The 25,937-nt window shown below is 41.3% G+C and overlaps 1 protein-coding gene and 1 long non-coding RNA gene across 9 annotated transcripts in view; one reads left to right on the forward strand and one right to left on the reverse strand.

Moving 5' to 3' along the window:
• Window positions 1–12,839, forward strand: part of GRAMD2B (GRAM domain containing 2B) — a 110,895-nt gene extending 98,056 nt beyond the window's left edge. For 5 of the 8 annotated variants that reach the window (XM_072840814.1, XM_072840817.1, XM_072840815.1 and 2 more), the window contains 5 exons: window positions 1,851–1,962; window positions 2,528–2,650; window positions 3,418–3,505; window positions 4,398–4,499; window positions 11,226–12,839. In XM_072840814.1, the coding sequence (XP_072696915.1) occupies window positions 1,851–1,962; window positions 2,528–2,650; window positions 3,418–3,505; window positions 4,398–4,499; window positions 11,226–11,502 (702 nt within the window). In that variant the 3' untranslated portion in view covers window positions 11,503–12,839. Of the gene's footprint in view, window positions 1–1,850; window positions 1,963–2,527; window positions 2,651–3,417; window positions 3,506–4,397; window positions 4,500–8,203; window positions 8,298–11,225 lie in introns of all 8 variants that reach the window. The other 3 variants (XM_072840819.1, XM_072840820.1, XM_072840821.1) reach the window with 1 other exon arrangement.
• LOC140641266 (uncharacterized) lies at window positions 1–25,705 on the reverse strand. The gene is made up of 2 exons (XR_012037816.1): window positions 24,798–25,705; window positions 1–1,065 (listed from the first exon to the last, which is right to left on the reverse strand). It is a non-coding gene; the product is annotated as an uncharacterized lncRNA (long non-coding RNA).
• Between the last annotated feature and the right edge of the window lie 232 nt (window positions 25,706–25,937).

Here is a 25,937-nt window from a genome sequence, read left to right on the forward strand (position 1 = left end):
TTTCTTTTTTTTTTTTTTTTTTAATTTTTATTTATTTATGATAGTCACAGAAAGAGAGAGAGAGAGAGAGAGAGAGGCAGAGACACAGGCAGAGGGAGAAGCAGGCTCCATGCACCGGGAGCCCGACGTGGGATTCGATCTTGGGTCTCCAGGATCGCGCCCTGGGCCAAAGGCAGGCGCCAAACCGCTGCGCCACCCAGGGATCCCCACCCTCTGTTTCTGTATACTTTCTGTCTCTTAGGTGAATGGGTAAAATCTTACAAAAAAAAAAAAAAATGTTCACAACTGCACTGTTCATAATAGCCAAAAAAAAAAAAAAAAAAAAAGTAGAAACAATCCTAATGTCCATCATTTGCAGAATGGGTAAATAAAATGTGATATGTCCATAAAATAGAATATTATTTGACCATATAAAGGAAGGAATACTGACACATGCAACATGGACAAACCTTGGAAACATGATGCTAAGCAAAAGAAGCTAGACACAAAAGGCCACATATGGTACAATTCCATTTATATGAAAAGTCTGAGATAAATCAATAGAGACAGAAAATTAGTGGTTGCCAAGGGATGGGGGAGGGAGAAATTAGGAGTAACTGCTAACAGGTAAAGGGTTTCACTTTGAAGGTAGTGGAAATGTTCTGAAATAAGACAGTGGTGATGGCTGCATGAAAATTGTGATTATTTTAAAAACCACTAAATTGCATGCTTTAAATGATGACTTACATTACATGACTTTTATCTCAATTAAAAAAATACCTTGGGGAACAAAAAAGTAATGGGAAGTCATACAAAATAAAAGACAACACATAGGATTTAGAATCCAACAAACTGAGTTTCAAATCTGGGTTCCACCCAGCTGAGTTATGGTATCAGACAAGCTCTTTACCTGCTGTGACTCAGTTTCTTCATCCAGCAAAATACCAACCCCATGATGTGGCCATGAAGATTAAGTGCAGTTGTCAAGGAGCTTCTGCAAACTGCCTGATACATGATAGGTCTTCAGTCAATAATTATGATATTGAGGAGACTTGAATTCTTCAACTTTCTATCCCCTATAAATTCCTGCATGAAATTGAAATGAGTTGTTGAAATGATCAAAAGATAGCTAGTTTAAGCCAAAGGGTGGTCATTTCCTTACACGAGGAGTCTCTTCATTTGGCAGCTAACTTAACTGAAAATCTCAGCCTACTTGGAACTTCCCCAGAGACACTTTAATGACACCAGTAGTCCCATCAGTTCTTAAGCATTTGGGGGAAACAAGTAGGATATAAAGTGAAAGAGCCCTGCTTTTTCCCTACTGCTCACCCCTCTACCCTCTGTCTCTAATTCAAAAGTGATAGTACAGACTCTTAATTTGGTTGGGGTTTGGGGAAGCTAAAACTTTCCTTTCAGTGTCTCATTTGTTAAACCCATTTTTCCTTTCACTTCCAACACCTTTTTTAAAACTCGGATTTAAAGAATACCTTTGCATGTAGAAAATACCTGTGCATCTGTTTGTTCTCATATAGGTTTCTGTGTCAATCACTTTTTCTCATTACAAAGTGCTAATGAGATTTCTCCAGTTCTACCGTGGAAGGTTTGCAATCATCAGCAGTTCAACTTTTTTTCTAGTTATTTGTTGTTTCCAACAAGTTGGCCACTGTTGACAGAATTCTAACCGCCCAGAAAAATCCGTTTCGGTCACCAGATACCCTGATCTGTTGAGGAAATCCCAGTGGTATGGAGTAATCTTCCCTTCTTTTTCAGTATTTTATAGGTCAGGCCCAAGTGAAAGGGCTGGCAGTTACAGAGTCCTGTCTGTTCAATGAGGGGAATTTAACTCTGTACACTTCATTGTTTCCTTTCAGGATTTCAACGATGAATTCTCAGATCTGGATGGAGTGGTTCGACAAAGGCGGCAAGAGATGGAAGGATACAGCAGTTCTGGCTCTCAGACTCCTGAATCTGAGAACTCCCGAGGTCTGAGACATTTCTTTGTCAACTAAAATAGAATGTTCCACAAAACATCCTCATCTCACCCCTGTCAAACAAAAACAAAACCCAACAAAACCACCTTGTCAACTCATTAAGAAGGGACTAATTATCAATTAATAATTGAGAAGGGACTCTGGAGAAAGGATAGCTTGAAAGTTTAGGTAAAAGGAATTGTTTACATGGTAAATATCCATTTCTCTTTACACACATTCAATATGTGTCTCTTAAATAGACACAATATTAGGGTGGTTGAAAGAGAAAAAAACACAAAATGTTTTTTCTTTTTACCTCTTCCTTCAATCATATTATTCACTGTTATAGCTGAATGGCCCCCATGAGTCAGAGGGCTAAGAACAGACTGTCTTTATATCATTATGTTACTTGCCTAAGCTTTGAATTTCAATACCTATCCAGGGAACCAACTTGTGAGAAGATGTATTTATAGTCTCAGCCTTTATGCATGTTGTGAGATTGATTTGCTTTGTGGTTGATCCTGTGTTTCTAAATGCATTGGGAAGAAACTTAGCCAGCCCCATTTTTGGCTTGATAGATTTCCATGTGACGGAATCCCAGACAGTTCTGAATGTCTCCAAGGGAGAAACAAAACCAGCTCGGGCAGATACCCATGTGAATAGAGTGCCTGAAGGAAAAGCCAAGAGTCTCCCTGTACATGGTAAGGAACAGAAGGTCTTGGATAGGGGACAGTGGCAGACATCTGCTTGTAACTTTTAAAGGGCCTATTTCAGGGGAACCTGGGCAGCTCAGTTGGTTGAGCATCCTACTCTTGGTTTTGGCTCATGTCACGATTTCAGGGTCCTGGGATCATTCCCCATGTCAAGGTCCATGCTCGGTGTAGAGTCTACTTGGGAGTCTCTCTCTCCCTCTTTCTCTGCTCATGAGTGCTCTCTCTCACTCTCTAAAGAAATTAAATCTCAAAAAAAATAAATAAAAGCTCCTCATATTTCACTTTATGACTGCCTTTCATATCCCTCCCCTCCTTTCCTACTGTAGGTCTTTTTTCTTTGCATATTAATTCATGTATTCATTCAACAAACAGTATCCAATTCTCTGCTTTATTATCAGGGATATAAAGGTGAATAGCCTTCCTGGAAGTCCATTATTTTGAAAACTTTGAGATTGTTATTCAAAAATTGATGATAAAACTCAAATTACTGAATTGTTTATTTACTAATTCTAATAACTGTTTACCAATTATACTGGTATGAGAGTTTTGTACACGATTCACTCAAGTGCAATGCTTGACACAGATGATGCTCTCCGTAAATATGTAACATGTTGGAAGGAATTACAAGTACTGGTTAACGTGGAAGGCTTTAGTGAATGTTTTCTCTTGCAAGTACCTCTTCCCCATAGGGACTTTACTGGATAAGGGAGGTGTGTGGTAGTTTTAAACCTGTTCCTCTTTTCCTCCCCCAACAGGTCAGTCAGAAACCATTGGAGTCTTACACAAAGTCAAGTCTCAGACACGTACAACTCTGCACCATATTCTTATATTTTACGCAATTGTGTAAGTAGATGTATTTACTATGAGTGACTTAAAATGGTTCAGTTCTCTAAAAGAAAAATCTCACGCTTCCAAGAATCATTGTAAATCTCAGTTATCTCTAATGTGACCAAAATCTTCCCTTTGACAGTTTTTGTCTCCTAGTCCAACATTTTTTTCCCTTATACTTAGGTCACATCCCCTTACTTAAATAAATAGAAGGGAGGAAGACCACAGTGTACCAATTCCAGCAAAGGACTAACTTCTGAGTGGATACTATTAATAAGAAAACTGTTCTGTGAATGCTGAAGCATCTTTGGCCTTTTACTGTTTATTTTCTCATCTATCCCGTGTCCTCTGGACAGAGGCCAAAACAACTTTAAAATATCTTCATCCCCTCTACTGAAAACTCAGGCAAAGACTTTAAAAAAATTCCCCCTCAGATTCCATTCCTGAACCAGTTGTTTTTCTGAAAATAGGCTGACCCAGTTCTAGGCTGTTCCTTACAACCCAGGAGGATGTGCCCAGTTTGGTTTCCAGATAAAGAAGGGAATTTGTGAGTCACCAGAAAACAAGACTGGGCACTCACTGGCTAGGCCCTCCTAGTACAGGACATAGCACCACTGGGAAAAGGAGCAGAGGCTGGCAATCCCCTGTGGGCATGGCCTTGAGAGACCCTAGAAGGATGGCCATTGTTTGTAAGTTGAGGAACCTGGGCCAGATTTTAAATCCTGTTCTAGCTCTCAAGTTTTGTGACAAGCATCAGCCCATTGAGAAAAGACCTTTCTCTAGTCTCTTTGGCAAGTTAATTTTGGGGAATATGTTGCCTTCGGTGTACAACACTGGCTCTCAGTTGGTTGTTTTATGAATGTGAGTTCATCAACCTATTGAAAATCTCCCTTTCATCCCTTTCCAGGGTCTGCGCACTAATCATCTCCACCTTCTACATGAGATACAGAATTAATACTCTGGAAGAGAGGCTGGGGTCACTAACCTCCATTGTGGACACTCATCACGAGTAAGACGATTCCCTGCAGTGCCATCTGCTTGCTACTGAGACTAGTATAATGTTTGGTGCTTACCATCCTTCTTAGCAAACATAAATTGAGGTTACATTCTGTATGAGACGTTTGGTTAAGGGTCTTTGTTGGAAGTAGTGGGGCAGGTGGGAGAGTCCTAGAAATGAATGCCCTGACTGAACAGTTCTTGAGTTGCTAAAGTGTTGCTAGTTTATCAAGAAACAAGCATACATTATCGTTTCTATTATCCTAAGACTCAGTTGTGACCTTGGCCCATTTATTAAAATATACCAGTTTATCTTAGTAAAATGGCAGTGGGTGAAGACATGAATAGCAAAGAAGCAATTCAAGTAACTCAGCTTATTTAGCGTGTATTAACTCTTTATATTAATTCATATATTTATGAAACTCTTTTTTTTTAATTTATGAAACTCTTGACCACTTTGAAGATCTCTGTAACTAGTAATAGCTGAATGCATCTGTGAAGGTTTTTCCATCACAGTCATGTTTAACATTCCTGACATAATTAAACCTATTCACACACAAAGCTCTTTTCTTTAAATCCATATACATGAGGATTTTGATGAATTACCTAAAAAGTAAAATAAATTAATCCATGTTAGAAAGCATACTTTTAACCCAAGTTCTTTTTCTTTAAACTTTTGGGTTGTGGATTTTTTTTTCATTTATTTATTTAAATAATCTCTTCACCCATTGTGGGCCTCAAACTCATGACCCAGAGATCAAGAGTTGAATGGTCTTCTGACTGAGCCAGCCATGTGCCTAACCAAGTTTTAAAAGTAGAGATACTCATTTACAGAGTTTGTACCACATGCTAGAGACTCCATTAGAATAGATATATACATGCACAAATGCAATTTTCTCTCATTTTATGTTCACCATAACCCTTTAAGATAACTTTTATTCCCATTTTATAGATGAGGAAACTGAGACCTAGAGAAATAATTTAAGGTCTTACAGTTTGTAATAAAATCAGGACACAGATGCAAGTCTGTATGACTACAAGGATAGGCTTTCTAGTCTATCAATGGCTTGGTTGTGATGTACAGCTTAGCAACTGCATCAGGCTAGAGTGTGCTTCAGAATCATCTGGATGGCTTATGAAAACAGACTGCAGGGCTCATCCCCAGAGTTTCTGATGTACTCGATCTGAGGGCCTGAGAATTTGCATTTCTGTCAAATTACCAGATGATGTTGATGGTGCCAGCCTGGGTCTAAACTTGGAGAACGATTATACTATGCCATTCTGTGGCCTCTTTATGCTCAAATAACTACCTTAAAGTCTTGTTCTGTGGCTTACATGTCTATTGGCATTTAGGGTTTTTTTGAACCATATATATATACCTTTGAGCCATTTATACAAAAGCATAAAGAATGGCCTGGAATAGATTTATACTCTGCCCTTATTTCCTCTCTCCCATCTTGTTCAAAATGTTAACATACTTAGTCTACACTAATCTAACATTCCCTCCTAGTTCACTATCATGTACAAGGTTGATTTTTTTTTAAATATACCTCATAATTTTTTAGGAAATGAACCTCCTATTATCATTTTGTTAACTTGGAGATAAAGCGGAAACTCTGCTAACAAGCACAAAAGGAATATTCATTCTACTATTTAAATAATCAACCCAGGAACAAGTACCAGAAATCAAGATTATTTATGACTGATGGGAAAAAGATGTTCATAAGGAACTTTCATAGGACCTAAGCTTCTTTTCCTATCTTTCTTCCTCCAAAGTGATCCAGCCAAAACTGCCCAGTAGGTAGACCCACACTTGTAACTGGATTGGTTAGTTGTCACAGTTCATTCCTTTTACCTGCTTTGTTGGTACATCTGTAGCCTATACACGGTCAGAATTTCATGTTGATCCTTCAGTTCTGTGGGTCTCAGTTCCCTCCTCTAAATACTCAAAGATTCCAATTCAGTTTCCTGTTTGGAATCTTAAGATTTTGATAGTATGGCTCAGGGATAAAGAAAGAACCATTTGTGTTTAGTAGTAGTAAACAGAAAAACATCTGATTGCTTTTTTAATGTTTAGTCGATCATCAGTCATTTACCAAGTACCTGTGTAAAATAATCAGACCCATTATTGCCATATAAAAACCAAATGGCTGGGGTGCCTGGGTAGCTCAGTCGGTTAAGCATCCCACTCTTGTCTTCGGCTCAGGTCATGATCTCAGGGTGGTGAGATTGAGCCCCAGGTTGGACTCCTCCCTCAGCAGGGAGTCAGCATGAGATTCCCTCTGCCCTTCCCCCTGCTCGTATGCTCTCTCTCTCTCTCAAATAAAATCTTTAAAAAAAAAATAAAATGTCATTTATTTATTCATGAGAGGCACAGGCAGAGGGAGAAGCAGGCTTCCTGCAAGGAGCCTGATGTGGAACTTGATCCCGGGATCACATTCTGAGCAGAAGGCAGATGCTCAACTGCTGAACCACCCAGGTGTCCCAATAAATGACATTTTATTTTTTTTTTATTTTTATTTTTTTTTTTTGACATTTTAAAATAAATAAAAACCTAGTGCTGGGATGCCTGGGTGGCTCAGCAGTTGAGCATCTGCTTTCAGCTCAGGTCATAATCCCAAAATTCCAGGATCGAGTCACACATGCAAGGAGCCTGCTTCTCCCTCTGCCTGTGTCTCTGCCTTTTCTTTGTGTCTCTCATGAATAAATAAATAAAATCCTTAAAAGGAAAAAAAAAAAAACCTAATAGCTAAAAATAAATTACAACCAAGAAATAGGGAAAGGGGACACAGACCACAGTTCTTAACCTTAACATGAAAATCTGATAAACAGCTTTAGACCACTCCTCCAGGAGAATGTACCGACAGCTCTGAGTTTCCTAGTTTTAGCTGGCGTAGGACCCCAGTGGGCCCTGGGGGAAGAGCCCATGCCAGAAATAGTTCAAATGGTAAACACTGAATACATCTGTTAGCTTATAAGAACAGTTACATGGGCATAGCAAGTCTCAAAAAAAAAGAACTACAAAAGTCTCACACTTCAGGAACAATTTCATTAAAAGACCTTCCTACACATTCTTGGGACGCCTGGGGTGCTCAGTGGTTGAGGGTCTGCCTTCATCCCAGGACGTAATCCTGGGGTCCTGGGATCGAGTCCTACGTCAGGCTCCCTGCGGGGAGCCTGCTTCTCCCTCTGTCTGTGTCTCTGCCTCTCTCTCTCTCTCTCTGTGTCTCTCATGAGTAAATAAATAAAATCTTTAAAAAAATTTAAAAGACCTTCCTACACATTCTGAAAAGTTCCTATGTGTAAATGGCCCCTCCTCCCATAAAAAAGTCTGTGGCTGAAAAGAGCACCAATTGTTGTAGATTTCTGCTGTGGTGAAGATAGGGCGGGTGTCAGAGGTTACCAAGAGGTCTAAGAAGCCATGTGCTGGAGCAGAATTGCCTGATTTTTATGGGGAAGCCAAGGCACAACACCAACATTTCAACAAAAATAGCTTCAGAGGCTTCCCGCCGAGCTTTCGCGATACATGCATTCTGGAGGGGTGGGGGGGATTCCTGCAGAGCCTTTCTGGTACTAGCAAGTTAAATGCGCGTGCTCTCTCTCTCTCTCTCTCTCTACTATCCTAACGGAGTGTTCTGTTCAAATAAATGTAAAGCATGTTCATTCCACTTCTTTTGTCACCCCTGCCCACAATAAATTTTCTCTTTGTTCCTACAGACAGACAGCACCATCCGGCCTGGGGTCACAAGTACAATTAAATGTGGAAGTCCTCTGCCAGGAGCTCACGGCTAACATAATCAAATTAGAAAAGGTGACTCATTTATTTCCTGTGTTGAGGCAGGAGCCAGAGTGCCTGTGGATTGCCATAGAGCAGGGGTTACACACACAAACACTTTTGGGGTGTAAGGGAGCAGCCTCAGTGACCAAACCCAGCCAGGGGATTTCATGGTACACGTGAAAGAGGTTTGTTTGGTTTTTTTCCCCCCACACCAAGAAATGGGCTTCAATCTCATTCTCCTTGTGGATGGGTCTTTAGCTTTTCCTCCTTAATTAGAAATATTTCTCTCTCCCACAAGGGCCCCATGGCAAGTGACTCAGTGGAGGGACACAGCAGGGAGTGTCCTGACCACAGAGTGAGCCTGGCTCCATCCAGGCCGATTGTTACCATACATGAAATACTGTATTCAGTCTCAGTTATAAGCCCTGCCAGATCGACGTCCCTCTTCTGTCGACATCCCTCTTCTGTCCAACAGAGAAAGAGTCAAAGTTTCAAAGTAACTCACTCTTGAGGAGACACGCAAAGTTGGCAGATCTGGCTCTGACTCCAAAGTTAGGTTTGCTGCTCCTCACCATCTGTCTCCTGAGGCCCTGCCAGTGAAGCCAGTGATGGACCTTTGCCCTCTAAGAGTATCTTCCAGTAGGGCAATTTTAGAGCAGATCTGTCCTTAAGCCTGCGTCATTCTTTGAAGTCAGTAGGAGGGTGAGCAAGAAGGTGGGCTCAGTAGAAACAGCCCAGAGTTAAACCAAATTAACATTTCTTAACTTCTTTCAGTAGTCTATCTCCTGCATCTGGCAGTTTGGTTCAGCCCTAAACCCTAAGGAAAGGTTTAAAGTGAAGGGTTCAGTTCAAACCGCTACCACAAATGCCCAGTATTTGGTGGCTTTCCCTAAGTGCAGTTATGCTTACTTGGTAAGACACGTGAACTACAAATGAGTCCAATTATGTTGGTTTTGCTAGACTAACTGGTATTTAGAATTCAACTACTCGAGTATTGAGAGCAAAGGAATCTCCAGAGTTCAGTTCTAAACCCAAGCATGACATCTAATTCCTATTGAATCTGTGGACGAACTTGGAAACATTTTTTTTTTCTCTTTTTAATCCAAAATCATCCCAGAGAAGGTCTGATGTAGCCACCAGAAGTGTTTTCTTTTCTAAAATGTTAGTTGCTGAGAATTGAGGATAATTTTTTTTTCTTTTAATGAAATGCTTACACGTTTGGCTTCCATGCTAGACTAGAGAAGGGCGTGGTGTTCATTTAATGGGTTGTTCACGCTGGCAAACGGTATTCTTTGGACCAGAAGCACACAGAATCCATCCTACCACTCCCTTGTGCATTTCTTCCCACTCTTGCGCCAGGCCTAGCCTAGGGTACCACATGCTGTAAGGAGGGCCAGAAAACAGGAGAACCTGTCCACAGCAGGCCGACAGCTGGCCACATCTGGTACATCCTGGCTGAGTGTCCAATGGAGGCCAGCTCCTCGACGAGGAGGCTCTGCTGTACCAACAGAAACCTCAGCCCCTGAGCAGAAGCAGTCAAAAGTCGAGTTGGGCCCAAATGCCTGTGTTGAAGTTCTGAAAAGCTATATGTTGCACTCTGCTTCTATACATCTTTGATAACATCCTTAATGACTTACTTCTTTGTGGTCTGGTCATTTTCTGTGATTACACTGTAGCCACCAAAGAAAAATACTCCCTAACATCTGGGGGCCAGGTGGCCTAGTCTATTCCCTTACCTCTGGTTTCCTTACATCTCAGTATTTTGGGAATATCTGTGAGCCTGATCACATAGTCCCGTATCTCTCTCTCCCTACCTGGCCCCACCTGGCCCTTACTCATTGGCATACACATATTAGATCCTTTCCTCTTTGCCAACCCTCTGTGCCTGAGGGAAATCATAGGCTTTTTCTACAAAGTCTGGAGCCCCTGGGTGGCTCAGTCTGTTGAGCATCAAACCCTTGGTTTCAAGCTCAGGTAGTGATCTCAGAGTTGTGAGTTCAAACCCTGCATTGGGCTCCATACTCAGCAGGGAGTCTACTTGAGATTCTCTCTCCCTCTCCCTCTGCCCCTCCCCCAACTCATGCTCACACCGTCAAAAAAAAAAACATATATATATATAATCTTTCTTTTGTTCCATGGAGTTCCTCACTCATCACAGTATTGCTCGTTGAAAATTCCTTGCTCAGAATTCTTTACATTCGTTTACTCAACAAACATCTACTGAGCACATTTTTTTTTCTTTTTCTTTTTTTTTTTTTTTTTTTTTTACTGAGCACATTTTTATTGTCCAACATGGTATCATAGTTTTCAGATCCAAAGATACGTCATGGACCCTGTGCATGTGAAATTCAGTCTTCTGGGAAATGTGTAATATCTAGTAGGAGTGTTAAACATTGATGATTTGAATCAGACACCACATGACACACAGGCTCTGTAAGGATCAGTTTCCCATTATCTCTGCATTTAGGTCACACTTGGTGTTGCCAGGGCTTTTGTTCTTTTTCTTCCATCTGATTTCTCTTGGTCTCTCCTGACATTATCATCTTGGTGCTACTCTGTCTTTTTTAGCCCCCCCCCCCTTTTTTTTTTTTTTCATTTTAAAGTGGATTATCAGCAGAGTTTGATTCCACTAAGAAGCATTTGCCTGATTTAAAACCTGGGGGGTAGCTTTTATTCAAAGAAGAGATGAATCTCGGGCAACCTAGGTGGCTCAGTGGTAGAGCCTTTGCTTTGGGCTCAGGTCATGATCCCAGGCTCCTGGGATTGAGTCCCACATTGGACTCCCTGCAGGGAGCCTGCTTCTCCCTCTGCCTATGTCTCTGCCTCTCTCTGTGTGTCTCTCATGAATAAATAAAATCTTAAAAAAAAAAAAATGTCAAACATTATCTAGGTCATGGCAAACAGGTCCTTGATATACTCCATTCTATTTAATGACAGGAACTTCTCTCTCATTCTTTCAAGATACAAAACAACCTACAGAAGCTGCTTGAGAATGGTGACTGACAGACTGGATGGTTCAGACCAACATGATACCTCGTGCTTCCCTTTGAAGAGAAGGTGCTCCCCTGGACATTGTTGTGGCGCGCTCCCTGCTGGCCAGAGGAGCAATGGGCATCCCCAGCCACGTCTGCACTTGGAGGTCTCCAGCTCAGGAAAGGGGGGAAGGGGGAGGAATTCTGGTTCCTGTGCAATAAACATTGACCCTGACTCTGAGGAGGTTTTCAGTGCTGCTGCCTGAAGAAAACAGACCCATCTCTGGAAGTCTCAGGAAGGGTCTGGTGGACACTCTCTCGGATGATTGTGGTTTCCACAGTCATCATGACTGTGTCAGCAAACACACTCCACTCCATGCATTTTTAGTCCTTTCCATGCTACTTTTCTCTCCTTTACACCCACCCCCGAACCAATCTTCGAACTAAGGGATAGATCTCATGCCAAAAACTGGATACTGTCCTTTCGAGAATTAGCCATGACTCTCCAAAACAGACTTGCCTCTGACAACACCAGCAGCATTTTTTTTTTCTTTCCTGCCCCTTCTGCTGTTCTCTTGTGCTTTAAATCACCCTATGTATCTTCTCAAATGAGTACGGGCAAGAATATCACAGAGCAGATTAAAAATACCCTGTTTATGTTTTGTTGTGTTCCTATAACTAATACTAAATTGGACTGATCATCACACCCACCCCAGATCCAGAATCTGTGACACATGCAACTTAAGTATTAAATTAAACTTACTCTGAAACCAAAACTAATCTTTCTTTAAACCAAAAAGTACAATATGATTTGATACTGGATGAAAAACTGACTTTTTAAGTTTACAGGACTCTTAGTTTTGAGAAACAGGATGCCCATATGGAATGCTGAAACGCCTCTTAGCATGACAAATGCCTGCTTCTCTCTCTTGTTGACTAAAGAAGTAACTGGTGGTCTGCTAACTTGTATTTAACATATCGGTTGGCTGGTTTTTATTAATTATTTAGATACCTTAAATCTGTAATATAAATGATACTGTTTCTATTGGCAATGCATTTTATAATCATTTCTATGAAATGTACTTTGTTTAATCAGATAAGCTAATAAATGAATTGGTTACATCATTTATATTTGTTAGCCTGCTGGACATGAACTGTGCCTGGTGCACCCCCTGGCTTTTAATAAATACTCATTGGTTAAAATGCCCTTCTAATAACACTGTGTTTTGTCCATTTGTAAGCCCTTTTAACTAAGACAACATGCCTTTTTAACTGTTTCTCATCTCCTCCCCACTACTTCCAACTCACTCACCTATGCATCTTTCCTCCCAAGTATTCATTTCAAAACTCAAAAATTACTTAAATTCTGGGGTTGTATTGATACAGGGAAAATAAAATGAATTCTGGGGGCACCTGGGTGGCTCAATGGTTAAGCATCTGCCTGTAATCCCAGGGTCTTGGAATCGAGTCCTGCATCGGGCTCCCCTCCACCCCCCGGGAGCCTGCTTCTCCCTCTGCCTGTGTCTCTGCTTCTCTCTCTCTCTCTCTCTCTCTCTCTGTCTCTCACGAATAAATAAAAATAAAATATTTTTTAAAAAATGAAGTCTGAAATCAAAGGCTTTATTCCTGGGTCCACATTTTATGAGCTGTATGACCTGAGGATTTTTGGCTATTTTTCTCCCATTTTATTTATGTGACAAGAAGTACCCATAGAAATGTTGGGAGGATCAAATGTGTCTCTAGAGCACATACTGTGTCATGCAAGTAGTACGTTCTCATAACAAGGACCATATTCGTTACTTTTAGAAATGTCTTCATGTCTGGCATACCAGTATCATAAAAGTTCCACGCGGGTATAGTCAAAACCCATTAGGGAATCCAGAATGGGTAAGCCACCTATACAGTGAAATTTTCCAGTATATGAAAAGCTTTAAAAGGTTCAAATTTCTCAGTGAAGGAAACAAAACTAAAAGACAACATTCAGAATAGAAGCTTTTGCAAGTTACACATCCAATAAAGTATCTAAAATATAAAAAGTACTTATGTACCCAAAAAACATATAATTAAATGGTCAGAAGACATGAACAGACCTTTCTCCAAAGAACACATCCAGATGGCCAACAGACACATGAAAAGATGCTCAGCATCACTCATCAGGGAAATGCAAATCAAAACTACAATGAGTTATCGCCTCATACCTGTCAGAATGGCTAAAATCAAAAACACTGGAAACAAGTGTTGGTGAGGATGTGGAGAAAAAAAACCCTCCTGCACTGTTGGTGGAAAAGTAAACCGGGATGGCAGGTTGAGCATCTGCCTTCACCTTAGGTCGTGATCCCCAGGTCCTGGGATTGAGTCCCATATCCAGGTCCCTGCAAGGAGGCTGCTTCTCCCTCTGCCTAGGTCTCTGCCTCTCTGTCGCTCATGAATAAATAAATAAAATATTTTTTTAAAAAATGGTGCAGCTACTATGGAAAACAGTATGGAGATTCCTCAAAAAGCTAAAAACACAACTAATGATTCAGGAATCACGTTACTGGGTATTTACCCCCAAAATACAAAAACACTAATTCAAAGGGATACATGCATCCCTATTGTAACTGCATTATTTACAATAGCCAAATTATGGCAGCAACCTAAGTGTTCATTGACAGATGAATGATGAAGTGATAGATATCACACAATGATGTAACAATGGAATATTATTCAGCCATAAAGAATGAAATCTTGCCATTTGCGATGACATGGATGGAGCTAGAGAGTAATTCGTGATGTGAAATAAGTGAGAGAAGGACAAACACCGTGTGATATCACTCATGTGGAATTTAAGAAATAAAGGAGCGAAGAGAAAAAAAAGCAAATCAAGCAAAAGACTCAACGATAGAGAACAAACTTGGGGTACCAGAGGGTAGGGAGGATAGGTGACATAGGTGATGAAGGTTAAAGAGGACACTTTAAAATAAATAAAAAGTCTGATATTTCATGAATTAGTAGTAATCTGCTAAGACTTTATCCCGAAGAAGTAAGCAGAGATCAAGTCTAATATATATATATGCAAGAATATCCTTTGAAGAATTATGACAAATAGTAGAGATTCTAAATATTCAGTAACAGAACAATTAAATGATATAACTAGAACCTGTGTTGTCAAAGGATGGTATAAAAACACCATTAAAAAAAGGAGGCACAGGGATCCCTGGGTAGCTCAGTGGTTTAGCGCCTGCCTTCGGCCCATCAGCCCAGGACATGATCCTGGAGTCCCGGGATCGAGTGCCGCATCAGGCTCCTCCCGGGGAGCCTGCTTCTCCCTCTGCCTGTGTCTCTGCCTCTCTCTGTCTCTCCTGAATGAATGAATAAAATCTTTTAAAAATATAAATAAAATTTTTAAAGGGAGGCACAAAACTATATATAATATCCCAATTTTATGAAAAAATTCCTCCATATGTGTGTATATACACATATACATATGGAAACAAACACTCATTGACCTTTTCTATATTCTCTAAATTTGGTACAATGAGCAGTTACTACCTATTTTTTTTTTTACTACCTATTTTTAATTAGAGAAGTTAATTAAAAATATTAAGTGGCTCTCAGGGAATCACATCCTACAATTGTGTCCACTCTTGCCCAGTAACACTGCCACTAGTTCTGTGCCAGTAGTGACTTTTTAAATAGCTTTTCCAACATCCACTACAGTTTTTCCCAAAGAGAGAGAAAGCACATTATCATTTCTAAATGTAGTGACTATTTTTGCTCTGGGTAAGATTCACTTGTTTTATTTTTTGTTAGTAGCTCCTAAGTCTAAATCTGGTACAAACGGATCTGAATGATGCTGCCCAGGTCATACGCCTGCATATTAACTCCAAAGAAGCATGAGGAAGCAAGCATCTGGGATTTTTCACCCTCTACCACCTAGATAAAAAAGTAGAGAATTCTAAAGTAAGAAGGGGTTTCAGATGTTGAGTGGTTAAAATAACAGCAAATGTCCACCATACATACCCTTTAAAAATTTAGTATTGAGGAATCTGGGTGGCTCAGTGGTTGAGCATCTGCTTTTGGCTCAGGGCGTGATCCTGGGATCCTGGGATCGAGTCCCGCATCAGGCTCCCCACAGGGAACCTGCTTTTCCCTCTGCCTGTGTCTCTGCCTCTCTGTCTTTCATGAATAAATGAATAAAATCTTAAAATAATAAAACCTTAGCATTATCTTTCTAGAATCAGACAGAAAAAACTTAAAAAGAGATTAACTGGTTATAAGTCTATTTCTGTGCATCTTAATATTTCATCTAGAATGAAATATATACTATTTGGATGAATGGAAATCATCAGTCTCACATAAACTAGAAATGCTATTATTATTGACCTCTCAAGCTTTGTGAATATTTAAGATATCTTCCTATAGACTCTGGCATACTCCAAGGCATTTCCCAGGTATTCATTTATGAAATTCTTTGAAACTATCCCAAACTCCTCTTTAAGATTTTAAAGTAATCTCTACACTCAAGGTAGGGCTCAGACTTATGACCCTGAGATCAAGAGTCTCATGCTCCTCTAAGCCAGCCAGACACATTTTATTTTTTGTCTTCCATGACTCATCCTAATTCATAAATTCTTGGGATCAAATTGAAAAATTTCCAACTTAAATGTGAATTTTCTCTTATGTGCTTTTGTTTTATGTATCGTCATAGTGAAATTCAGGTGATGCTCTCTTTGTTTATCTGTTTCTTTCTGGTGATCTAAAGTCATGGACACTAACATGTTGTAGAAACTCCAGGTGGCTTTACTCTCAAACATTTTTTTACGATTTTATTTTTAAGTGAAAATACACCCAGTGTGGGGCCTGAACTCACAACTCTAAGATCAACAATCACATGCTCCACTGACTGAGCCAGACATGCACCCCTCAAGCATTTTTTTAAGGCTTTTATTTATTTATTCATGAGAGACACAGAAAGAGAGAGAGGCAAAGACACAGGCAGAGGGAGAAGCAGGCTCCACACAGGGAGCCCAAAGTGGAACCTGACCCCGGGACCCCAGGATCACGCCCTGGGCTGAAGGCAGGTGCTAAACCGTGAGCCATCCAGGGAGCCCCTCAAGCATTTTTTTTAAGTTAAAATTCCACACACTGGTAATAGTTATGCTGTCATTTGGGATCCATACCTAATCTTCTCACAAAGGAACCCAGTGGTATATTCCTTTTATGTGCTTGTTTTATTTTTTTTTATTTTTAAAAAGATTTTATTTATTTATTCATAGACACAGAGAGAGAGGCAGAGACACAGGCAGAGGGAGAGGGAGAGGGAGAAGCAGGATCCATGCAGGGAGCCCAATGTGGGACTCGATCCGGGTCTCCAGGATCACACCCTAGGCTGCAGGCGGCGCCAAACCGCAGCGCCACCAGGGCTGCCCTATGTGCTTGTTTTATTTATTTATTTTTTAAAAATGTTTATTTATTTATGATGTCACACAGAGAGAGAGAGAGGCAGAGACACAGGCAGAGGGAGAAGCAGGCTCCATGCACCGGGAGCCCGATGTGGGATTTGATCCCGGGTCTCCAGGATCGCGCCCTGGGCCAAAGGCAGGCACCAAACCACTGCGCCACCCAGGGATCCCCTATGTGCTTGTTTTAAACCTACCCCTACTAATAATGATAATATTACCAGTTCTCGGCTAAACCAAAAAATTAGAGACATTAAATGAAGCATCATTGACCACTGAGTTCTTACCATTCTTTGTTTTTTCCAAATGCTAAGCCTTACCAAAGCAATCTATAGATGCAATGCAATCCTCATCAAAATTCCAATGCCATTTTTCACAGAAATAGAACAACCCTAATATTTGCACGGAATCACAAAACAAACTAAATAGCCAAACAAAGCATCCTGAGAAAGAACAAAGATGGAAGCATCATGCTCCTTGATTTCAAACTATATTATGAAACTATAGTAATCAATACAGTATGGTTTGGGAATAAAAACAGACATACAGATGAATGGAAAAGAAAAAAAAAAGAGCCCAGAAATAAACCCATGCATATATGGTCAATTAATCTATGACAAAGGAGCCAAAAATCTATCATCAAAAAAGCACAGTGTTTTCAATAAATGGTATTAGAAAGGCTGGACAGCCACATGCAAAAGAATGGAAATGGACCTCCAGCTTGCACTGTACATGACTGACTGAAGATTTGAATGTAGGACCTGAAGTCATAAAATTTCTAGAAGAAAACATAGTAGTATGCTCCTTGACATTGGTCTTAGTGATGATTTTTAAGATCTGACATCAAAAACAAATACCATAAAAGATAAACAATTGATACCCCATCAAACTAAAAAGCTTCTATACAGCAAAGGAAACCATCAACAAAATGGAAAGGCAACATACTGAATAAGGGAAAATATTTGCAGATCATGTATCTGAGAAGGGATTAATATCCAAAATAAAGAATTGAACAGATATTTTTCCAAAGACATATAGATGACCAACAGGTGAAAAGATTCTCAGTTTCACTAATCATTAGGTAAATGCAAATCAATATTACAATGAGATATCCCCTTCACCTGTTAGAATGGCTACTATCAAAAGGACAAGAAATTGCAAATACTGGCTAGGACATGGAGAAGAGGGAACCCTTCTGCACTGGTGGTGACAGTGTAGACTGGTGCAATCACTATAGAAAAAAATATGAAGGTTCCTCAAAAAATTAAAAAGAGCTACTACAGGATCCAGTAACTCCACTTCTGTATATTTATCCAATAATATGCAAAAACACTAACTCAAAAAAATATATATATGCACTCCCATGTTAATGGGACATTGCAGCATTATTCACAATAGCCAAGATATGTAAACAACCGAATAGAATAAAGAAAATGATAGAGATGAATAGATAAAGAAAATGCAGTGTACATATACAATGAAATATTACTATAGGATATTAAATATCTATTATTCCATTAAATATGTGTATTATTCCATAAAAGATGAATTCTTGGGAGTTCCAATCCAAGAAGGCAGTGGAGGAACACCCTGAACTCATCTCCACCATGGAGGTATAAATCTATACCTATTTATAGATCAGTTTCTCCTGAAGAGCTAAGTGCTGACTGAACAGCTTCCACACATCAAAAGACAGAAAAACCATATAAAGAATGGGAAGAGGGATCCCTGGGTGGCGCAGCGGTTTGGCGCCTGCCTTTGGCCCAGGGCGCGATCCTGGAGACCCGGGATCGAATCCCACATCGGGCTCCCGGTGCATGGAGCCTGCTTCTGCTTCTTCCTCTGCCTCTGTCTCTGTCTCTCTCTCTCTCTCTCTCTCTCTCTCTCTGTGACTATCATAAATTAAAAAAAAAAATTAAAAAAAAAAAAAGAATGGGAAGAGGGATGAGGACACAGTTACAAGGGCAACCCACCCCTGATGATCCTGATGATCCAAACTGCAGTGGGGAGGGATAGTGCTGAGGGACCTGAGCAGATTCACCTGCCTTGGAGGATGGAGAAAAAAGCCACATATTATAAGAGCAACTATAAAAGATCCAGCACTAGGGTACTAGGGTGCCTGTGTGACTCAGTGGTTGAGCGTCTGCCTTCAGCTCAAGTTGTGATCTCAGGGTCCTGGGATGGAGTCCTGCATTGGGCTACCCACAGGAGCCTGATTCTCCCTCTGCCTATATCTCTGCCTCTCTCTGTGTGTCTCTCATGAATAAATAAATAAAATCTTAAAAAAAAAAAAATCCGGCTCTAGAGCCCTACCAAACGGCAGGGGAGGGTCTAGACCTCTCTGTGGGCCAAAGGGACTGGTGAGCACAACAGTTTATGTTCTCTCTCTATCCTGATAACATGAACAGGAGTGGAGGATGGGCACCCTCATCAGCCTGCAGCCTCACTGAGCCCTTGGCTCCTAATGCACACCAGCCCCAGCGTGGTATCAGACAGGACACCTCTGGTCAGTGTGCACTACATCTCCAACATTTTCACCAAGGTGACACAGGTGCAAAGCACCCAGAAGACTCCAGCCCCACACTACTTTGGCTCCAGACCACTCCCAGGAGGCCTGGGGCACCCTAGAATACCCTGGCTTTTACCCAGCTCAACTTCAGCTGGCCTCCCAGGATGCCGTAAGCACAGAGCCTGGATCTAACTCAGCCCACGCCCACTCAGCTTCAGGGGACTTCCAGGGTGCCCTCTAAGCAGAGAGCCCCAGGACCTCCCAGTTTGTACCCGCTTTAGCTTAAGCTGTCCCGCATAGGTGCCCTCTGCACGGAGAGCCCTTGGACTGCCCCAGCCCATGAGCACTTCAGCTCTAGCCATCCCACCAGGACTCCCAGTCCAGACCAGTCTCCACAGGGGATGACCATACATAGGGTCATTCCCTCAAGTGTAGGAGAAGTAGTTGTTCAACCTAATTCATAGAAACAAGGAAATTCAAACAAAATGAGGACAAAGAGGAATGTGCTCCAAATGAAACAAAACAAAACCTCAAAATGAAAAGAAAAAAAAAAAAAACTAAATGAAACACAGATAACCAATCTACCTGATGAAGAGTTCAAGGTAATGGTTTATAAAGATCCTCCCCAGACTAGAGAAAGAGTGGGTGAACTCAAGTGGAAACTGAAACAAAGTACAGCAAAGAACCAGTCAGAATTGAAGAATACAAGTGAAAGGAAAAGTACACTAGAGTGTAACCAACAGTAGATTAGAAGATACAGAACAGATCAGCAAATGGAAGACAGGGTAATGGAAAGGACCCAAGATGAAGAGCAAAAGGAAAAAAGATTTTTTTTTTTTTTTTAATGAGGAAAGGTGATGGGATATCTTGGATAACATCCATATCTTGAATATCGTGGAAAAAAATATCTGCATTATAGCGATCCCACAAGGAAGAGAGAAAGAAAAGTGGGGAAGAAAGCTTCTTGAAAAAACAATCGCTAAAAACTTCCCTAACCAAGGGAAGTATGCAAACATCCAAGTTCAGGAAGCACAAGAAGTTCCAAACAAGTTGAACTCAAGGGCATCCACACCACAATGTAGAATAATTAAATGTCAAAGAGGGGCTCCTGGGCGACTGGGTCAATTAAGTGTCTGACTTCTGATTTCAGTTTAGGGACAAAAAGTCCAAGCACAGGGAATAAAGTCAATGGTATTATAAAGCCCTTGTGTGGTGACAGGTGGCAGCTACACTCGTGATAAGCGCAGCATAATTTGCTATGTCTGCTTTTAATCTCCCTGGTAGGTCTAATTCTACCTTCCAGGGAAATGCATTTCATCAAAGGGTATTTTCTTTCCCCCTCCAAGAACACTTTTTTCCAAGAACATTTTAAAAAGCAGCAAAGAGATGTTTGATGTCAAAACATTTAGTGAAAAAAATCTGAGTGCAAAATTACATGACAACATCTAGCTAAATATATTCAGCCATATGGACAAATCCTTGGAAGGTAATACAAAGTAATGAAAATGCTTGTTTTTGTTAAGGTGTTGAAATTGTCAATTAAAAAACAATTTTTTAAAATATTGCTAATATTTGATAATTAAGATAATTTTTTAAATATTAAGGCTTTTCTTAACTTGATAAAAACAGAGACCTAACTGTTGTCACTAATTCTTGTAGTTTCTCTTATTTGTTTCCAACCACTTTATAGTCTATCTTTACACACACACACACACACACACACACACAGTCTACTATATCAGTAATCCAAGTATGTGGTAATGAAAAATGGGAGGGGAAGATGGCCCTTGCTTGCCATAAACAAAACCACAATCTCAATGGGTCTTGGTGAACCACGGAGCCCATTCTTCTTCAATCTTTTAAAATTCCTCCAAAAGGGAGTGGCCAATGGCCTGCAAAGCAACATGCCTAAGTTTTATCGTGACTACTGTGACACATACCTCACCCATGACTCTCCATCTATGAGAAAGACACACAAAGAGAATGTGAAAAGACTACTATCAGAAACGGATGGAAGAGCAGGCTCAGAGCCTCATCAACAAAACCACTGCTGCATTTCAACAAGATACCTCCTACTCCATTCTCTGCTCCTCCACCTGCAGGGGTGATGATCCCATCTCCCCCAAATCTCCCGAGTCCTCCTCACCCTGTTATGATGCCAGAGCCCCATATGATGGGCCCTCCTTCTCCTCCTCCTCCTGGGATAATCCCAATGGGACCTGCTCCTGGAATGAGGCCACCTGTGGGAGGCCACATGCCAGTGATACCTGGGCCCCCAGTGATGAGACTTCCTGCCCATCCCATGATGGTGCCCACTTGGCCAGGAATGACTTCACCAGACAGATAGGGAGAGACAGGAACCTCTTTATATTCATTTTACATTTACTTATTCTACTTCACCAGGAGGGCATGGTGCTGTGACTCTGGGTGTTTTCTAACAGCATGACAAGGAATGCTTGCTCCCCCTTCCTATCAAAAAGAGAAAATAGTTTTTGCAGGGGAGTAGGGAACCAAAAAAAAAAAAAAAAAAAAGAGGAAATTTTCATTTGTATTGTGAAATGTGAAAATAAAACTGTCAATTGTTTTAAAAAAAAAGTTCCTCCAAAAAAATAAAATAAAAAATAAAAATTCCTCCAGAAAGTCATTTTCACTGTTCTTTCTGGAATTGATTATAAAAAGCCTTCTAGGGAAGCTGGTGGCTCAGCACTTGGCATCTGCCTTTGGCTCAGGGCCTGATCCCAGATTCCCAGGATTGAGTCCCGCATCGGGCTGCTTGCATGGGGCCTGCTTATCCTCCCTCTGCCTGGGTCTCTGCCTCTCTTTCTGGGCCTCTCATGAATAAATAAACAAAATCTTAAAAAAAAAAAAAAAAAAGGCTTCTGAGGGACACCTGGGTGGCTCAGCAGTCGTGAGTCAGCCTTCGGCTCAGGGCATGATCCCAGGATCTGGGATCAAGTCCCGCATTGGGCTCCTTGCAGGGAGCCTGCTTCTCCCTCTGCCTATGTCTCTGCCTCTCTCTGTGCGTCTCTCATGAATGAATAAATAAAATCTTTAAAAAATAAAAATAAAAATAAAAAGCCTTCTGAGACACAAAGTGACAGTATGTCATCCAGGGAAGCATCCCTCTGTCCTTCTGCCCCTGCACTGATCTGGTGACATGTTAGTATGCCTGCTTCTGTCTCCAGAAAGCTACAATTATGCATTTTCCCCATTCTGTTTCTAATTGTCCTTAAGCTACAGGTACATACATTCAACCATCTATTTATTTTCATTTCCCCTCCCCATATGATAATGGGATGATAGAAGACCATTAATCCCTGGACCTAAGTAAGCTATGTAGGCTTTTGCCCTCCCTCACTCTTGTGCCCTGGCCAGGCAGTGATCCCAATACTCCTTTGCAATTTTTCCATTTACAGATTATGAGTGTGGACTCTATTCCTTGTTGTCTGCACATACATGGGCCACAGGAGGAAGTAACAAAATTCTTTCCCAGGACCTAGAGCTGGAGAGACCCTTGCCCTCAGGGTGAGCTACCCTAGTCAGAGTGTAGTCCAAGGTAGTAGAAGCAGGAAATAAACAGGTTTGTTTGCTGCCACAAGGAATGTGGGTGCAGTTTTATCTAACTAGAATCACGGTCACAACACTCCAATTTATTTCTAATTTTTAATACCTTGATTGAGGTATAATTTACATACAGTAAACTATGCATGTTTGAAGTGTAGAATTTAAGTTTTTTTAATTTTTATTTATTTATGATAGTCACAGAGAGAGAGAGAGAGAGAGAGAGAGAGAGGCAGAGACACAGGCAGAGGGAGAAGCAGGCTCCATGCACCGGGAGCCCGACGTGGGATTCGATCCCGGGTCTCCAGGATCGCGCCCTGGGCCAAAGGCAGGCGCTAAACCGCTGTGCCACCCAGGGATCCCAAGAATTTAAGTTTTGACATAAGTATATACTTGTAAAACCATCACAACAATAAAGATAATAGACATATCCATCACCCTTAAAAGTAATTCCTCTGCAATCCCTCTGTTGTGCCCTCTCTACAACACCCATCCCCAAGTACCCACAGATTGGTTTTCTGTCTCAATGTATGTTTGTATTTTCTAGAATTTTATAAGTGAACCATACTGTATGTACTCTTTTGTCTGTATTCTTTCATTCAGAATATTTTAACATTTATCAACTTTTTGCGTGTTTCAATAATCCATTTTTTTAAAAAGATTTTTGTTATTTATTCATGAGACACAGAGAGAGAGAGAGGGAGGCAGAGACACAGGCAGAGGGAGAAGCAGGTTCCATGCAGGGAGCCGGACGTGGGACTCGATCCCGGTACTTCAGGATCAGGTCCTGGGCTAAAGGCGGCCCTAAACCGCTGAGTCACCCGGGCTGCCCAATAATCCATTCTTTTATTGCTGAATAATATCGGTATTATGTATGCACCACCTATTGTTTATTTATCAGCCTGTGGATGGACTATTTGGGTTGTTTCTAGTTTTTGTTTATTACCAACAAAACTGCTATGAATATTCCTGTACCATCCTCTGTATAGACAAATACTTTATTTCTCTTGAGTAAGCACCTGGCAGTGGAATGGCTGGGTCATACAGAAGGTATATGCTTCATTTGTGAAGAAACTGCCAAACTTTTTCCAAAGCATTCTATTTGACATTCCCACCAGCAGCGTATGAAAGGGCCAATTCCTCTACATCCTCACCAACACTTGACATAATCCGTCTTTAAAACTGCAGACTTAGGGCAGCCCAGGTGGCTCAGCGGTTTAACGCCACCTTTAGCCCAGGGCCTGATCCTGGAGACCCCGGATCAAGTCCCACATCAGGCTCCCTGCATGGAGCCTGTTTCTCCCTCTGCCCCGTCTCAGCCTCTCTCTCTCTCTCTCTCTGTCTCTCATGAATAAATAAATAAAATCTTTAAAAATAAATAAAATACATTTAAAAATAAATAAATAAAACTGCAGACTTTCTAATATCAGTGTACTGTGGCACCTCATTGCAGCTCTGATATGCATTCTCCTAATGACAACAGATGTTCATCTTTTCATGTGTTATTTGACACCATCTGTGCATCTTTCTTGGTGAAGAGTCTGTTCAAAACCTTTGTCTGTTTTTATAGAACCATTTTCTTATTGAGTTTTGAAGTATCATTACATATTTTGGATTCAAGTCCTTTATGGGATACATGATTTACAAATACTTTCTTCCAGACTGTGGTTTCTCTTTTGCTTCTCTTAATGTCTTTTAAAGAAAGATTCTCTTGGAGCACCTGGGTGGCTCAGTGGTTGAGTGTCTGCCTCTGGTTCAGGGTGTGATCTCAGGGTCCTGGGATCGAGTCTCACACTGGGCTTCCCAGAGGAAGCCTGCTTCTCCCTCTGCCTGTGTCTCTGCTTCTTTCTCTGTATCTCTCATGAATAAATAAAATCTTTAAAAAGAGAGTCAGATTCTCTTCCCACCAGGGCTCCACTCTGCGAACTCTAGCCCCCTGGGCTGACTCCCAGATCCATTTCGGCAGCTCATTTCTGCCTAGGTTCCCCTCCCTCCACCACAGCCTGAAAACTCTCTCCAGGCAGTCAGCCGGAGCAATTGTAGGACTCACCTGCATTCTCTCCCTTCTCTCAGGCATGACTGTTCTTCATTACCTGATTTCCAGAGTCTTAAAACCATTGTTCATAGGATTTGTCAGCATTATTTGGTTGTTTCAAGTGTTAAAATAAAAAACAAATTGAGACCAGCCCTGAAAATTCCGAGTCAACAAAACCAGTTTAGTCATGCAAGCAATGTTTAACTGAGCTTATTTTGCAAGACTGACTTCACCTGGGTCATTTCTTGGATATGCCTCTGAAAAATCATAAGCAAAACTTGAACTGTTTCCCAAGGTTGGGAAGAGGTGACCACTGACCAATTCCCCTCTCACTTATGAAAACTACTATTACAACCAACCACTGTGAAGAATAAAGCACTCCAGGTTTCCAAACGGCCTTTTTGGTGGATGCACAATAAACTTTTTCTTATAAACACTTTAGTGATTCGTTGGTTTTACTTCGGCTATTGCTCAACTTTTGACACTGATGGGAAGTCAAATCTCATCTCCTCCACTTCTTTGCAAATCTCCATCTTGCACAGAAATGAACGTCCCACACTGCACAACATCCTACCCCGAGGGCTATGAGGCTGGTTGGAAGAACAGTCAACTTGGTAACGGAACATGAAGACAGCACGCGGGTGGCCAACTATGGCTTTGGGGAACGAGAGAAGAGTGGCTGAGAGTGTAAAGCTGGGACGCCCAGGAGGGGCTCCAGGGAGCCAGGGCAGCCAGCCTCCTGAGGAAGGGGCACATGGGGGGCGCTCCTGTCCCAGAGGGGCACAGTCAGGCTGGTCGTGCAAGTGCAAAGTGGATCCCGTGGCTGCTGCAGAAATCACCCGGCACTGTCAGGGTGTGGGCATGAGAACCAGGTGCTCCTGGCATGGTGAGAAGTCAAGGTCTCATATACCACATCTTTTTTTTTTTTTTTTTTAAGATCTATTTATTTATTCAGAGAGAGAGAGGCAGAGACACAGGCAGAGGGAGAAGCAGGCTCCATGCGGGGAGCCCCACATGGGACTCGATCCCGGGTCTCCAGGATCACACCTCGGGCTGCAGGCAGCGCTAAACGGCTGCGCCACCAGGGCTGCCCTGTATCACATCTTCTTTATCCATCATCTTTGGATGGACACCGAGGCTCCCTCCACAGTTTGG

The sequence above is a fragment of the Canis lupus genome, chromosome 10, assembly GCF_048164855.1.
Source record: "Canis lupus baileyi chromosome 10, mCanLup2.hap1, whole genome shotgun sequence".
Lineage (NCBI taxonomy): Eukaryota > Metazoa > Chordata > Mammalia > Carnivora > Canidae > Canis > Canis lupus.